The sequence below is a fragment of the Hevea brasiliensis genome, chromosome 3 (genome assembly GCF_030052815.1).
Source record: "Hevea brasiliensis isolate MT/VB/25A 57/8 chromosome 3, ASM3005281v1, whole genome shotgun sequence".
Taxonomy (NCBI): domain Eukaryota; kingdom Viridiplantae; phylum Streptophyta; class Magnoliopsida; order Malpighiales; family Euphorbiaceae; genus Hevea; species Hevea brasiliensis.
Window position 1 is genome coordinate 3,310,092 of NC_079495.1, and position 18,003 is coordinate 3,328,094.

An 18,003-nucleotide genomic window follows, 5' to 3' on the forward strand; every position below is an offset into this window, starting at 1 on the left:
GAAAACTCATTGAACTCATCAAATATATATATATAAATCAACTTCTTTAACACTTTTATACCAATGGGGTATTAAAAAATATTAAAGACAATCAATAAATAACATTACAATCAACAATAACATATTATATTTGTCACACCTTACCCCTCTGTAAGGCATAACATGATCCCGTAGAATACCTAATGAACTACCGCACTTCACCTACCGATAACTCATTAAATACCTTACAAGGGATTTTAAAACAAATTTCTTATTTTTGATAAGTGGTGAGCATTTCTAATAAGTATTTAAAACATGTAATTAAGTTGAAAGCTAGTTGGAAATTTTGGCCCATTTTATTTTTCCGCAAACTTTATAAAAATTTTGACGGAGTTCTCTCTGTATTTTGAGAAAACAGTTCTTCAAATGCCTGTAAAAAGCAATTCTAAAAATTTTTCTCAACAACTGCTTCAATTTCATACTCAATCTCAATCAATTTCTCAACACATTTATCAACTTTCAAATTTCAAATCCACTATCCAATGATCATCAAAATACTAGCAATCCATTTCATTCAAATTAAATAAAATAGTTCCATTCGTATTTCATTAGAAACAAAACACATCATTACAAAATTTACATTAAGAGAATTTCAAACTACAATATATATTACAACTTTATACAAATTTTATACAAGCTAAACTTTATTACAAACTTCATACAAATTTTTGTACAAGCTGCTCAAGACCCATTTGCACGTCCATACATTTATATGCAATACATACATGAAAAAAAATATTTACAATTAGGGTATAAATTATACCCGATGACTTTAAGCTGATAGCTCTTCACACCTCAGCAGCTCAGTCTGCTGCTCCTCTAGTCTCTCAGATCTGACAAAGAATAGAAGCCATCGCTGAGTACTAGGACTTAGTGGTGCACAACATACTAAAATAATCTTTATGAAAAACTTAAATCACATTTATTCAAAAATTTGGCTGAACATGAGAATTAAGTACAAATCATGCATTGTGGGATTTTAAACGCAAACCAAGTTCATTTCAAAGTATCAAAACACATTTCATAAAACCCACAGTTAGCTCATGTCATTCGAAACAAATAGAATCTCAATAGCCAGAGGCTAAAGAGAAATCACATTACAAGGCTAGCTAGCTCAAATATATGGATATCCATTCACATCCTCTTCTACTGGCACACCTCAACACTTCTCCAGAGAAGGAATCAAAATTCGAAACTAATTACCTCCACTAGTCGTGCTAGTGAGGTGTTCAAATATATGGTCATGACACTGTGGTTTCAAAACTTATCTTAACAATTTGCTAAACATTGTCATTTCAATATACATAATAACTTTCAACAATTTAAATCAAAACATCATAAGAATGTCATAATTCAATATTTCACATTATTCAAAACAGTATGCAAAAGATGATTATAAAAAGTATACGTTGTGCACAAACCTCAAACGAGTCGTCTGTTGGCCTTGACTCGACTCCTCGGGTTCTGTCCCGGTATTCTTTTCCACTGAAACACACAATTTCACAGTGTTTCAGCACCATAACTTAGCATAAATCCAATAATAAATTTAACTTCACTTTTACCTAGCTCTAATGTGCTAAATTCGACGTTCTTAAAATTTTGTGTTTCGGGTTACTGTTCACTGCACTATTGAAGTCAAATTATTGACTTTCTAAGGCTTAATAGGTATGGTAATTCCAACTTCACCCACATACCACATTTTGGTCACTAAACTTGTTGGTTTTGGTTATTTTCTCAAATTCTAAGTCTTTTAGGCAAATTTGATAAATTTTAGTTTTGGAGTCCTAAGTTGCACTGTTCCATTGGTCACTTTATTGTTGGAATTTGGCAAAACTTTCTTCATAGAAAATGTTCCCCATTGTCTTAAGTTTATTTTCCTTTTTGAATCACCCCAATTGGAGTTTTGTAGCTCAAGTTATAGCCAAAATACAGTTACTGTTCACGTGCACTGTTCATGCTGCAGATTTTGGTTCTGGCAGATTTTTGATCCAATTTCGTTCAATAATTTGATCAAGTTAAGTCCATAATTTGGTCTAATTTCCTTCATACGAAATGTTCTACTATGTCTTAGGTTTCCATCGGTTCAAGATTCACCTAAATCGGAGTTTTCTAGAGAGAGTTATAGCTATTGAAACTTTACTGTTCAAATGGCAATTCTGCAGTTTTGCAGGTTCAGTAACTCAACTTTGCTCAATAATTTGGTTAGGTTAATGGCATAATTTGGGTTAGTGTTCTTCATGAAAGTTTTAGATCTATATCTTATCTAATTACTGGTAAAATTTCAGGTCATTTTGACCTTCCTAGCTCTAGTTATGACCAAATGAACAAATACTGTTCATTTGGTCAGTTTGTACAGTGGCAGACTGCTCTTAACCAACTTTGGTCAATTGGTTCACTAGGTTCTGGTCAATTTTTGGGCATGGTTCCTTAATGAAAATTATGTCATTTTATGTCTATTTTCATTTCTAATTGGTGGCATATCAATTGGACTTGTAAAATTTCTGTTTTGGTCCTTCAAAGTTGGCTTAGTCATGCTGCCAGCAGCATGACCATTTACCCTACGAATTTGACTTCCATTCTAACAATTCCCACACATCTCATTTGGTCATTATTGACCATTTTTCACTTCACAATAGGTCAAAGTCATCATTTATGCATTTCTCCAAAATTTGCCTCAAAACCCTAGGCCTCCAAACCCTAATCTCACTACTTAATTACCATTAGTAATTTCAAAGTTCCCAACTATAATCATTCAACTAAGGGAGGTCCATAACTCATTCAAACCCATTAAATTCATGCAAATCATGGCCCCCTTCAAGCTGGCCGAAAATTCAATAATGGTCCTTCCCCCATATTTTCATTTATTTTTCATTAATTCTAAGCTCATTTCAACCATCACATATGCATTTAAAATGAAAAAATGACAAGTTAACATATTAACCTCAACTTAAACACCAAATCTTCAATTGTTCTCCTTCTTTCTTCTTTCTTCTTTCTTTCTTATTCTTAAGTTGAGATTGCAAGGTCTAGTGAAGTTTTTAGGGGATTTATTAAGGTTGAGTGGAGGAATTAAAGCTCAAGTGCAAGCTTAATGGAGGATTAGCAATGGTGAAATGAAGGAGGGAGTGGGGCGGCACCAAGGAGAAGAAGAAGAGATTTTTCTATTTTTTTTTCTTTTGTTTTCTTTTATCAATTTTGCTTGTGGAAAACCACAAAATCTAATTTAATAAATATTTAATTAATTTTGTTATGGCATCATGCATGAGGTCATGCATGATGTCATCACCTTTTTACTTTTTTGATTTTCCTCTTTTTTTTTTTCCATTTTTCTATTAGTTCTTTAATTTAATTCTCGATTCCGAAATTTTCTTTTCTCCGATTTTATTTGACAGTTAGGTCAGGAGTCAGCTCTCGGGGTCAATTGACCAAATTGCCCCTCGCCGGTTCATCCCGGTTTGCAAATAATTCCATATTTCTTCCGGCTCCCTAACCTAATTATTTGACTGGCTTAACAGTTCTTTTTCGTGATTTTCTCTTTTCCACTGTGTTCATAAGGGTCCTAAGGACCGCAGCGTCACTTTTTACGGTTCGAAATTTGAGTTTAAAACGACTTCGCAGTCATTCCCGAGAAGGTCACCCATCGGTGACTCTCGGCTGCTTAACTTCTTCCTGCTCGCTTTTTCTTATTTATACTTAACTAATTGAACATTACTAATTATTTGTGTTTGTGGCTTATCTAGTTGTCTTAAGTGTGGTTCTAATCCCCTTAATTGTCCGGACCGACACCGGTCACCGGAACAGTGAAATCTACCAGGCTATGCAAACGGGGGTGTTATAATATTAATAGTGTTATACCAATAGGCATATCCACTATTAATATAATCTAAATAACTCTTGAAATCCATAGAATAAATTTTTAAACAAATTAACAAAAACAAATTTATGATTAGTCCCACGATAAGTGAGCTCATAATCATAAAAGTGTTTACCATAATCAGAATTTCCATGGATACCATATTATGAACATAGTAATAATGTTACTACTCATGAATATGTTCTCAGTATGCCTGAACATAATTAGTCCAACAAAACCAACAACTATTAATAAACACATAACCAAACAGAATTGTAAATATTTTATACTCTTGACTTTTGTTAAATTAATTATATGTGACAGTATACAAGTTTTTTATGGGCTACAAAATTCAATCATATTTAATCATAATTACTATGTGAATATATTATGTATTGTTTCAAAAACCAACATACAACCATATGGATTTTGAAATTCAATAATATATATATATATATATATATATATATATATATATATATATATATATATATATATATATATATATATATATATATATATATATATATAATTGTCATGTTCGGCACAATCATGACCGACAAATAGATATATATTTTTAAGCATTTAACATAAAAAAAATTGTTTATCAAATCATGAAATCAAATTCAATATTTATTTGCCGAGACTAATATTCAAACATACAACAACGAAATTAACAAAAAAAATATAATCCCTAACTAGGCTCTGATACCAATTGTTATATATAAATTAAATCGTTATAGATTACATGATTAGAGAATATATGTACCTGAAAATACGCTTGTATCTATGATTTTCTATGAAGAATCAAGAACAAAGAAAATGAAGTGATATGATAGGTTCATAACTCCCAATATCCACAGAATTTAAATTCTATCCGAATTCTATCTGATATTAAATGAGGTTATCAGAATATATATATATATATATATATGTGTGTGTGTGTGTGTGACTGAAAGTTGGTGTCTCTTTCTTAGTATGCTTATGGACAGACTTGCCTAATTACATGATCCAATCAATTTAGATATTGTCAATTATTAGACTTATTATTTAATATCATTATTTAATCTGTCAATAAACCTAACAATTGATTATGGCTAATTCACATACAAATACAGATAAATAATCCAATAAGGGATAGCTAGTTTTCGCTGAAATCTCGAAGTTGAAAGATTCTAACTTTGAATATTTGAGTCCAATTCCCTTCTGATCAAACCCAGAGAAATTAACACTGCAGGTATTTCGGGGACTCTTTCCAAACTGGGGTTGAAGGGGTTGACACGGTGGAGTAGAAACTTCCATGATTCTGCAGTATGCGTTGACATCTTCCAAGTCCCAGGCTTATTATTCTAAAATCCCAAAGCGACAAGTAAAGTCAAAACCAAGAATTGCTTTCTATCAGTCAACGGAGGCTCTCGGGCTTTGTTGCTTACGTATAAAAAACACGTGGGAGAGATTCTAGTCGGGTCATTTAAAATTATGATGGATTACCAAATAGAGATTAGTGGTAAAAAAAAAAAATATCTTAATGGAGTCGTTTTTAAAGTGGTGAATTCTCGAAATCAATTATATTAGAAAAAAAATAATTTAGGTTTTATTTATTTTATAAAAAATAATTTATATTAAAAAAATTATTTTTCATGAAAAAAAATATTTTTTATATTTTTTATTATTTGATTATAATATTAAATTAATATTATGTATTTATATAGTCTTGTATGTATACATATTTTTATATTTTTATAATATTTTTAAAACCTATAAAATGACTTAAAAAAAGTAACTAATTTTTTTAAGAAAATATTTTTTATTAACTTTTTAAAATACTCACTAAACACTAAAAAAAATAAAAAATATTTTTTAAAAAAAAATTTCAAAAAACAAACTAGTTTTAAATTAGCAATTAAATTATCATCTAAAAAGTTTCAAATCACTTTATTTATAGGATATTTATCATTTTGGATCAAAATTTAAATTCATCTATCAACTTTAAATCAATTTATATGAATCATACATACTTTCTCCCCTCCCCTTTTTCCTTTTTTCTTTTATTTCTCTTTTTCTTCTCTCTTTCTATTTCTTTTGAGTGTTTTTTTTTTCTTTTATTTTCTCTTGCTCTTCTCTCTTTTTATTACATTATTATATTATAATATAATGTAACTAATTGTCATTATATTATTATATTTAGTTATAAAATAAAAATATAAATAATGTAATGATAATTTTAATTTTAATATTTAATTTATTTATAGTATTAATGATAAGCAGTAATTGTTACAATGACTGGTGGTCTTGTATTAGTGGTTGTGAAGTGGTGGTGGTGGTGGTAGCAACAACAGTAGTTAAATGGTGATGGCCAGGTGAGGGTAATGGTGGCAGTGGTCAAGTGGTGGTGGTGGTGGCGGCGGCGGCGGCGGCAGCCAAGTGATGGTGGCAACGCAGTTGTCAAGTGGTAGTAGTAGAGGTGACAAGATGATGGTGGTGGTGGTAGCATTGACAAATAGATAATAAATAATTATGATTACATCTATTTTTATATATAATGATTATTACATTATTTTTAAGTGTAATTAATACACTATGTAATTATCATTTAATTAAATATGTAATATAATCATGATTATATTACAAATTTGATTATGATACCAAACATAATTAAAATATGATGGTTAACAATTATACGCCGAAAGTTTATGAATCTTAGTTAAAGTGTTTGGAGACAAATTTTTTAAATTTGATATTTTAAAATTGAATAGATCCTATGACTATCTCATGGTTAGATTTATGAGAAATTGTGACAGACATGAATATTGAGCTAGTAGATTAGCTACAGCTCAATACATAAGTGTGTGTATATATATATATATATAAGTGCATAAAACTATAGAAATGCAAATCAATTTGATGGTACATTCAAAACTCAAGTATTTTTGTTATTTAAATCTTGCTCAAAATTAAATGTAAACATTAGGTCTATGAAATCATTATATATTGTGGTTGTGTTGTCTTTTTCTTTATATTTTGCCTTTAACATAGGAAAATTCTTTATTTTAAAACATGCCATGCAAATATATATGATATATATTAATCTGTGATTTTAAGAGAATTTTATTTAATTTCAATTAATATAAACCATCTCAAGTGATAAATTAAAAATTCATATTCTCTTTCATTTTGTGTAAATTTTGCTTTATTTTTTATACTGTATAACACCATTTGGGCCACTAATAATACTTCCCTCTTAAACAAGAATAAAATGATTGCTAATTATTGTGTCTAACTTAAAGTTCATCTCCATTTTAGTTATTCAAGGTGTGGAAGAGATTGTGTTTTTGGTTGTGTACCGGATCTAGATAAAATTTTAAATAATTACCTTCCTTCCATTTTGATGTAATCAATCCAAAAATGGAGAACCAACAGTATACTTCTCAATTGTGCAGAGTACTATCCGAACAAACATTGAGAATTACATAAGGTGAAGGGTCATGATCAATCACTCCATAGAGTTAAATCCACAGTATCATCATCCACATCATTCCAGCTGAACCCTCTTTTCATGGCTGGTGGAGTAAGAATCAGCCCTTCTGCCATACTATCAAGTAATGCTGGCATGTTAAACAACTCTTCCTCATCTAAAAACAAGTCCCTGCTTTTACAAGCTTCTTCAACCTTTTGGGTTCCATCTACGCTGTTTATCGATGAAGAACAAGAAGATGAAGTAGAAGAAAAAGACCGAAACTTATCTGCAGCCTCTAAAGCAGCACACTGAATGTCCCTAATAGAAGTAGACCTAACCTGGGGCAACAAATGGGCTGATTCAGGGAAGTTCAATGAGGAAGAATCTCCCCTAAGAGCTAAAGCAGCTACGTCATAAGCCCTAGCAGCCATGTCAGGGTTTGGAAACGTTCCAAGCCAAATCCTGGAGGAATTGTTATGAGGTTGTCGCAATTCACTCACCCATTTTCCATTCCTTCGCCGGACCCCCTTATACACAGGATGGCGAGTTTCCTGAAACTTTTTCCTTCCTGCCTTGCGCTTTTGTGTGCCCATTTTGAGATTAGTTTGTTGTTGAGTATCTGAAGTAGACGAAGAAGATGATATTTCCTCCATTAAAAACGAAACCTGAGAGATTTTTTCTTGTGGTGACGAGAAATGAATGGTTTTGTTGATATGAAGGAGAGATTTATACAAGAAATAAATGAGCGCGCAAGGAACATGAACGGTAAGCAAAGCATGAAAAACGTGTTGAATTATAAGGATATTACCCACGTGGAACTATGCATTGAAGTAAACCCACGTGGACAGAAACAGTCTTTACTTTTCATACAGAAACAGTCTTTACTTTTCTTTAATTTGCGGTTGCTTGTACGAGGCTCTTCACTGAAGTGGGAAAAGTGAGGATTCGCCACTTTAATTTTGAGAAAAATTAAAGAAAATCATTTATGGAGGTAAATTAAAAAGCAACCACTTCGAAAACAGAGATTCTAGGTTCGAGGTCCGTATATGGGTAGGGAAGGTGTTAGGCACCCCACCTCGTCCCTCAACGAGGGTAAACATATTTAATGTTATGCTCTTCATAGGTTAAAAAGATAATTAGAGGGTTGGGATAGTGATGATGTTAATCCTTTGTGCGACATAAAGGAATATTTGATATTTCACTTATTTTGGATTGCCCAACAACACGGGTTCACGAGATGGTCCTTTAGTGAATAGGTATCGAGTAAAGTTATCTTGTGTATTGGAGTTGTATTATTTTAATTTGAATTTTGTTAAGAGCGTTCAGATAAGAAGTTTCTACCAATCTCTATGTATGTTTTTTTAGAGTTTTAAGCGGGAGATTTCGGATAAGAACTCTTCTCCGAACTCCCCGTTCATTATTAAGATTTTGGCGAAAATCGGGTAAGAACTCTCTCCCGATCTCTTAAAATATCTTGCTTAAAATTTTAAGTGAAGGGTCTCGGATAAGAACTCTCCTCCGATCTCCGTGTTTTGTTTAAATGAGAATGAGAATCAGGTTTAAAGTTTTGAGTGAAGGATCTCAGATAAGAACTCTCCTCCGATCTCCATGTTTTATTTAAATTTGAATGAGAATCAGGTAAGAACTCTCCTCCGATCTCTTAAAATATTCGGTTTAAAGTTTTAGGTAAAGGGTCTCAGATAAGAACTCTCCTCCGATCTTCGTGTTTTATTTAAATGAGAATCAGGTAAGAACTCTCCCCCGATCTCTTAAAATATTCGGTTTAAAGTTCTTTTAGTGGAGGATCTCGGATAAGAACTCTCCTCCGATCTCCGTGTTTAATTTAAATGAGAATCAGGTAAGAACTCTCCCCCGATCTCTTAGAGTGTTTGTTAGGGTCGCATGTCGTAAGGACCTTGAACTAAGGATTCTGGCACCTGAAAGCACCAGAAACCTGCGCAAAGCTTCTCTTAATCCACTGATGCCTTATAACTAGAGGGTGGATACAAGACCGAACTTCTCACCGATCTCCTATGTAATCGCCTCTTCAGAGCTCTTTGATTGGCGATATCCGATCTCTTTTGGTTACTAATCCGGGACCCGATTTCATCTCGACTCCCGTTCTATTATGTTATCTTCTGGGCTTGTTTCGTAGCCTGACCCCATAACTTATTCCTCTGATCTACTATTCGGCCTTTTGTTATTTTTATTTGTTCGTACACTTTCACGTTAAGATACTTCTACCAATATTTTTAAGTTACCTACAATTTGCCCACAACCAGAACACCTATTTTCGAAGGAAATAAAAATTAAGAAGGAATAAATAAAGCTTATGAATGAGTAGAAGAAATAGACTCAAGAAATAACTATCGGCCTGAATAATCTACGTGGAATTTTAGTGCGACTGAACATAATAAAATTTTCAAGAACAAGAACAGATAAAATAAAACACGGGCATTCGGCAAAATGACAGTCTAGACGCTTACCTGTGGGAGTTTGAGGCTATTGAATTAGCTCTGGAATCATAAATATTGTAGAGTTGAAAGCTGATGGTCGAAGGACTAACGCTTACTTTAAAGTAACGAGAACTAGGTCAGGATGCAGTTGAGTCGAAGCGATGGTAACTGGTTGAAATGAGGTCAAGCTTGGAGAATACTATGCTGACGTTAGGGCGATGAAGATGAAACTGAACAAAAAAAATGGTCTCGCAGAGTAATGAACCGACACTGAAAATGAAGAGTTTCAGGGTCCAAAACTCCTTCAATGGAGATACTTAAGAAAACTGGTTTCTAAAATTTCTCGATTCTATGAAAGCTTAGAATGGCAAAGTAGCAAGACTGAATCAAATTTCAGAGCCTTTCCACTATAATCACCACCACCTTTTTTGTCCGTCCCTTCTACAGTATTGCATGCAGGAACGAGTGCTTCTTTTGAAGGGTCAGGATCTCATCATGGGAGACGGAGGGTTTAGATTCAAAAGGACACAATCCGACGTCTGAGAATTAAAGAAAATCAAAATGGAGGGTTGAGATTTCATTCAAAACATCCATCCTTTCTTCTCTTAATCCAACGGCTAAGGGGCTTACCTTATAAGATGGATCCGAGGGCTTGGAATGAAAAGCGCCAATCCTGTCATCTACTTTTTGATCCAAGGGCTCCGGATTCATCCTTACAAGTATGATCAACGGTGGTGATCAAGGTGTACAGAACAGCCATAAGTGTTTTGGCATCTGTCAGCTAGGTAGGCGTTTCTGCAACTGAGGCGTGCGGTGAAGATTTGATCCGCCTACAATGCTTTAACTAACTCGGCTCTGAAGAGAGTCGATTGAAAATTATTTTAATCTCTCCATGCTTTCCGATCTCTATTTCTTCCGCTCTCCCTATTATGACCCTCTCCTTTTCTGATCTCTCTAGTATCAGGTCCCTTCTTATTCCCCGATCTCTCCCATTCTAGATCTTTCTTATTATCTGATCTGCCTTGGTCAAAGCACTTAATTCTTCAGTTACCGATGCTTACGCTTCAGTTTCTGCATGCAATAAATGCTCAAACTCTATATATATACCAATGAGAAATCCCCTTCATACTTCACTTCTCCTCTTCCAGTTTCTCCATTTCTCCAATTCTAGCTTCTCTGGTAACAATTCTGATTATGGTGACTGCTTTTGATTTTTTTTCAACTGTTTTCTTCGCCCATCGCCTGAAAATTTACTACCCCGGAGATCGGAGAATCATGAGGACAACGTCTAATGACAGTGAGGGAATCAGACTAATTTACCAATCAAAATTGAAAGTGATGATCGTGCCGATCTCGAATTGGTCTACCGATATAATTGGTGAACCGATCTCGGGCAAGAGGACTGCTAATTTCAATCTTAATGTCGGTGACCGCCTCTTGAAGTTCATTTGGCTCCTCACCATATCTGGCATCCCGACTGCAACTCTGTTTTGGTCGATGACATTGACGATGACTCCGCTCACCATCATGAGAGTCATAGTCACCCTATCTGAGCTGCACATCTATCCGATACTTGTGGCTAACTTTCTGATCAAACACATCTTTTGATTTAGCCACAAGACTGGGCTTTGACATAGGCCCTTACTGGGTAAGATGTAGTATTAATCTTTAGAGATCGCCCAAATGATGTAATCTGATCTTTAAAAATTCCCTTAATGATGTAATCCGATCTCTTGAGATCGCCCAAATGATGTTATCCGACCTTTTGGAAATGAAATGAAAAAAAAATTTTTTTTGAAGGTTATTATTTAATTATTGCATTAGTTATTTTCTGATCTCTGATGTGCATATTCGATCTAATCTCTAACTAAATCATCATTAGCCGATCTGTGGCTTTGAAAGTTTGCCCAATCCGATAACTCTAGCTAACCGATCTCATTTGTTCGATTTTATTATTGTGTTTTTGGAACCTTCCCGCGACGTGTCAGGAAAGCGAGGCGATTCTCCGCTTGGGACTTTGTGAGCATTAAATGCTCAGACGGGTATAAATAGGGGGAGGGTCAATCAGTTGCTCCCTTATGTCATTTTTAAAACTTTGCTAGCAATCTCAGCATTCTCTCGTTTCTTCAAGTATTTCCGGCACCGATCACATTCCCGTAAGGATTTTGATTTATTTCTTAGTTAAACTTCTTTTGTTTTCTTGAAAATGAGCAGCGCCGAGGGTCAAAGGGCTGCGAGCCCCCCTTACGTCCATATTTCGTGGACCTCGGAAGAGGGCGATGTAATTAGATCTGGTGGTCAAACCAGCACGGCCCTCGTTCTGGTTACTGGTCCAGCTGCTAGACCGAGGCGAGGGGCATCTTCTAGAAGAGAAAACCTGCCAGTGGATGAGTTGCCTTCGGTCCTGAGAGAAACCGATCTTCAATCTATAAGTCAGGAGTACAATTTGCGGATCGACTCCTTTGAACTGATCAAATGCCACGGCGATCATCGGGCCGATCACTTCTTTGATGAGAGCGATCTCATCATGGTGCATGAAGAGCAGCTGAAGGCCGGGCTTCGTTTTCCTTTGGATAAATTTTATAAGGCCGTCCTAAAATTCCACCACGTCTCGGTAACTCAAATGCATCCGAACTCCTGGCGGACTCTAATAGCTTTTCAGGGCCTCTGCCGAGCTAAGGGACTGAAACCCACGGCTAAAGTATTTGCCGAACTACATAGGCTCGCCCGAAGGAAGGATGATGAGTTCTGGTTCTTTCAGGCTAAGCCTAACTGCTCCCTTTTTACCGATCTCCCTTCTTCGTTGAAGAATTAGAAGAACCAGTTCTTTATTTTGAGGAGTAAGATTCGGAACGGCTTTGAGGGTATCCCACGGAGTTGGCAACACCTGGTCGCTTCGATCCCAAAGAAGATCGTCTTAAATAAGGACGAAGACGCCGTGGTGAAAGAGTTAAAATCTTAGGCGTCCACCCAGAAATTCTCTTGCTTAGACGCGGTGATGGCCGAACTGAAGTATTGGATGATGTAGCTAATCACTAATGAAGAATATGAGCTTCAGCTCTCTGACCTCGGCCCTGGTACTACCCATATCTCTGGTCTTTGAATCTTAGTGAACTCACTGACTTCTTCTTTGTGAAGGTATGGCGGGCAGCGATGCTTCCAAGGAGAGCGGCAAGCGAAAGAGGGAGGTCTCCAAAAAAGTGAGGGCGATGAAGGGGGCCACCATTGTTGATGCTCAGACCCCTCGTCGTGAATTAGTAGAGGTGCCGAGCTCTCCTCCCCAATCTCAGGAGCAACCGATCCCTGAGGTAGAGGTCGTTGCTCCTGCTTCTCAGCAAATCGAGCTTCCGCCTCCCCCACCTCCTCCGATCTCTTCCAATGTGGAAGGGGAATCTTCGGGTCCTACAGTTAGGACACTTTCTCGGGGTGCTCAACTTTTGATCCAATAGCTGGAAAGGAACCGCTTTACAAGGGGGAATCCCGGCCTGGCTAAAGTCATGGGAGCTTCCATCTGATTCCAAAAAGATCGAAACCGGTTGGCAGAGGAGAGCATGGATGATATCTTAGCTCAGACAATGAGCTTAGGCTTAGAGGCCATTGCAAATCAGCACGTACCCAAAGAGAAAGCCCACACCTTAAAGAAGGAGATCCTTAAGACGGTCCAAGACGCCTCAGCTCTCCTCTGCTAACGACAACATCGCCAGAATGGAAGATCGGATGAGGCATTATGAGGAGAGGATAGCGGAGATGGAGCGAGAACTTGAAGACTCCCGAGCTAGTCGGTCTGCCGGTCTTGCTCGTTATGCTGAAGACCTTCGGGCGAAGGAGGAAGAACTCCGAGCCAAGGATGAGGAACTCCAAGCTAAGGAAGAGGAGAGCACCACAAAGGAGGCCGGGGCTTATGTGAATGCCCATAATGACCTTCTGGCCGAGCTGAGGAAGCGGTATCCTGAAGAGGACTTCTCCTGGATGAATGAGCTCACCCCAGAGGCCAAAGATGAGAGTGACGAGGAGCTAGAGGGAGTGAGAGAGAATGAGAGAAATAATGATGTACCTTGAGAACAGGCTGGGGGAGACCCTCCAGCCGAATGACTTGTAAATTTTATTTTGAAATGAATTGAAGTCCTTTTTCTATTCAAATTCTTGATGAGATCGGAAAGCGTGCAAATTGTATGAGTACTTAATTGTTTGAACGTATTGGACATCAAACCTGAAAGCCACCATTAACCTAAGTATAAGAGATCGGAAAACATTGTAAGCCTGAGACCGGACTTAGCCATGACCAAACACCGGGTAAATCTTTAGAACATTGGAAAGACTTAATTTGAATTCTTAAGATCGGGATCGTCAGTAGACCGGACAGAAACCTTTAACTTTATTTTAAGAAATATCTGGGACACACAAGTGAGGAACCCGATTCTAGCATTAGCTAAATGACTTTCCACAATATTTGTAAAGAGAAATCGGAGGCGAGACTGGATGATCCGGAGACTCGTCATTGATTCGAACCCCTCTGATAAGAGATCGAAAAAAAAAATAACTAAGTGTGGGATCGGTTTATTTCATGATCGAGCAATCGATGTGTTCGAAAAAGTCATTTGTGATCGAAGGACGTCGGCTGGGAGTCTATTTTAAAGTCTCTTGACTTAGGTGATCGGCCAAAATATGTTATCGATAACTACTAGTAATTTTTCTCAATAAGGTTGATCAGACTGAATTAAATACAATTAAAAAATAAAAAGTTCACGTCAAACCACAATAATAAAAGGATGCAAAGATTATTGTTTAAATTTAATTTATTATTATTTTAATATATAATTATATAAAATTTATATATTTAATAAATAAATTTAATATTTATATTTCATATTAGAGATTTAAAATTTTTTTTATATTCAAAAGTCTATATTATTATATTTAGATGTAAAATTATTAAATAATATTAATATAGGTTGAGATGACAAGTCTCCTATGATTAAGTACACTTTTGTCTAAACTTGTGGAATTAAGTTGATGTATATATGAACAATTGTCAAAGACTATTCAAGTCGGCTAGGGATGTTGTTAGGCTTGGGTTGGGTCTTTGTCTGCTGTCCTTTTTCACGTGGTTCCAAAGAATTAATCGGCTATCTCTATGCCATTATTCTCTTTAATTGTCTAGTAATTGGACAACCTTAATCTTTAGAAAATGAAGGTTTACAATTAATAGATTGAGCCATCTTCCCATGCATTCACTATTCCAATGGCGTCTTTCAACACCCTTATTTGCAAGACATTTTTCTTTGCAAGTTAAGTGAGGAATCAAAATTAATATTTTAATTGCATATTATAATCTCTATTATTTTTATTAACATTTTGAATAATTATTTTGAAATAATTTTCACATATTAAAATTAAGTTTTTTTTTTTTCGAGTTTTCTTAAAATGTATTCTTTTACATCAATTTAGTGTATTCAAAATAAATAATATTTCTAATTTAATTAGATATACACTATTCATTTATTAAGTTTAATAAATTCACACAAAAAAAAATAATACTCTTCTCTCCATATATATAATTTTGTAAACTCTTAACAGAACTTTCTCGCACTGAATGAAGGAGTCTATAATTTGAATATATCAGTTTTCTTTATTTGCAACAATGATTATTAGGGGGAAAACAAAATGCACTGTGGTGATCCTAATTAAAATTTATGTAATTTCCAATAATGAATTTATATTGTATAATAAAGTTTATGAATTTAAAATTAGGCAAAAGGCTTATTTTTTACTTTAAAGTATGAGTCAATAGTCATATAAGTCTTTTAAGTATTTTGGGATCTAAATAACTCATTTGAGTTTTAAAAAAGACCAAATAAATCCTTCAAATTTTAAAAATAGGTGAAATAAATCATTTTATTATTAATTTTATACAAATAAGCCTTTTAACTTTTAAAAATAAATAAAAAAAATAACTATAACTTGCTTCTAATATAAATTCGGTCAAGACCGTACAAAGATTTTTTTAGTTCATGGGGTCCTTATTTGCAACCATATGTATCTAATTTGTAACATCTTGATAAATATTTATTTTATCCTAAAGTATATTGATAAATTATTTTTTACTGAATAATTCAAAAAATTTCTCGGTGAGTTCAAGAAACTTTTGTATATAAGTTTCTTAAACCATTATGTAAATAATAACTTATTCATATGTTATAGGATGCAGTAGAAGTACACCAAGACGTTACAGAACAAATAAGCAAGATTAAAGATAAGGACTCCATACACTAGAAGATTTTCGTGTACAACCTTAGTTTAATTTATATTAAAGATAAATTATAGTTTAAACTTTTTTATCTATATGTTTTAAAAATTAAAGTGCTTATTTATGTAGAAAATAATAACGAGTTTATTTGATTTATTTTTAAAGTTATTTATTTTTTTTAAATGAAAGGACTTGATTAAATCACGAAACACTTTAAAAATTTATATGACTATTTAACATAATTTTAAGTATCTAAATAAGCCTTTTACCTTAAAATTAATGGCTAATTGTTGAATTTGTATTGCAAGTGAGAGCATAATAAATGTTTACCACAACAAGCATATCATTATAAAAAAAAATGACAAAATTCATTACGTGTTCCTGCATTGCATGTTTATCTCACATTTATATACAATTCTCACAAATAATTTTGAAAAATCTTTCTTTGTTTTCGATAAATAGTTCACCATATCTGATAGCTCCTATCAAGGACATAGTGGAGAGATTTCATTGACATGGCAATAGGCCCAGGATGCCTCCCAAGCATTGAAATGAAAGCCAAACCAATGCAAAACAAAGCAAAAACACGAGGACCATGTTTTTCTACTTTTTTTTTTCACTTTAAAATTTACATTTTTTTCAATTCGAATCTCCATTCTATGAAATATATCTTAATCATTGTACTACTGATTAATTTCATAAGTTACGTGTCTAAATGAATTATTAGATTTTTCATATTTAAATATTATACTACTGATTAATTTCATAAGTTTCGCGCCTGACTGAATTATTAGATTTTTATAAATTGCATGTCTAACTAAATTATTGAATGTTGTTAGATTAGTAGTCTAATAATTAATCACATGTCTAGTAATATAGGAGATTAGGCATTCAAAACTTAATAATTCCAGGACCACCCAAGTCACTGACTGCTTCCCTTCAATTATCAACCATCTCCATTTGGGTTTCTTTTTCTTCTTCCTCATCAAAATTCTTCAGGCTTGCCTACAAATATGCAAGAATATTATAAATCTTTCCTTCTCCTTACTCTCTCTATTCTGCATCGAAAAATCAATTAAATTCTTACCAAGAGGGCATTATTTTAACTCGGTAATTTTATAATGATTTTCAAAATTAATCGTAAAGTCTCAAGTTGATTTTATTAAATTTTTTTACTCTTGAAGTACAATGAAAAACTATTACCATGCACTCTAGTGTGTGTGAAATGATGGCAAAAATGGAGCTATGGGCTACAATTTGCATTCTGAAACATGGCAGTATGAAAAACGCTTGTGTTTGTTTTAGCAGCCACAGGATTTCCACGAGGACCACACACTGAGAAAAGCAAATTCAGGACAACCTCTGAAGACTGTAGTGAATAACTCCATTTTTTTATCAAGATACATGTACACACACATGTATACAATTATTTATTAAATAGATAATATATATATTAATTAAAATCATGATATATTGATTTCATATTAATTTCGTGTATAAATCAAGCTAATAATTGTAGGTAAAGAAGTTGGCAAATTGAAAGCCACAAATAATCATGGAATTTATTAAATTCCTGTCAGGTTTTTGTGAAGTGAAGGATTTGACAGTGGAGAGGCGCCCAAATAAAGGAAAAGCAGGCGGCAGCAGCACCATGAATATCATGTTTTTTTTTCTCCTTTTATGATTATAGATACTCTTAGGTCAACCTTTTCATCAATCGATATTGCGTATTTCTCAAGATGAATCCCCTGTGATGAAAGAAATTTATAAAACAAAAGACAGAGTATATATAAAAATAAATAAAAAAAATTGAAAATATGGAGAATTGTAAGATTTTATTAAAGCACATATTAAAATTATAGCAATTAGTTGAATTTATAAACTAAAAAAAAGAGTAACTGATATTTCTAGAAAATTCACATAAAAACCTAACAAATCAGTGTAAAATATT

The 18,003-nt window shown here is 34.0% G+C and overlaps 1 protein-coding gene across 1 annotated transcript; it reads right to left on the reverse strand.

Moving 5' to 3' along the window:
• Positions 1–7,034: 7,034 nt before the first annotated feature.
• Positions 7,035–8,040, reverse strand: LOC110646658 (dehydration-responsive element-binding protein 1F-like). Its single transcript, XM_021800172.2, has one exon. The coding sequence runs from the start codon at positions 8,000–8,002 to the stop codon at positions 7,382–7,384; it is 621 nt and encodes a 206-aa protein (XP_021655864.2). The 5' UTR covers positions 8,003–8,040; the 3' UTR covers positions 7,035–7,381.
• Between the last annotated feature and the right edge of the window lie 9,963 nt (positions 8,041–18,003).

Coding starts and splice junctions, on each gene's coding strand:
- LOC110646658 (XM_021800172.2), bottom strand. CDS start 8,002: ATGGAGGAAATATCATCTTCTTCGTCTACTTCAGATACTCAACAACAA.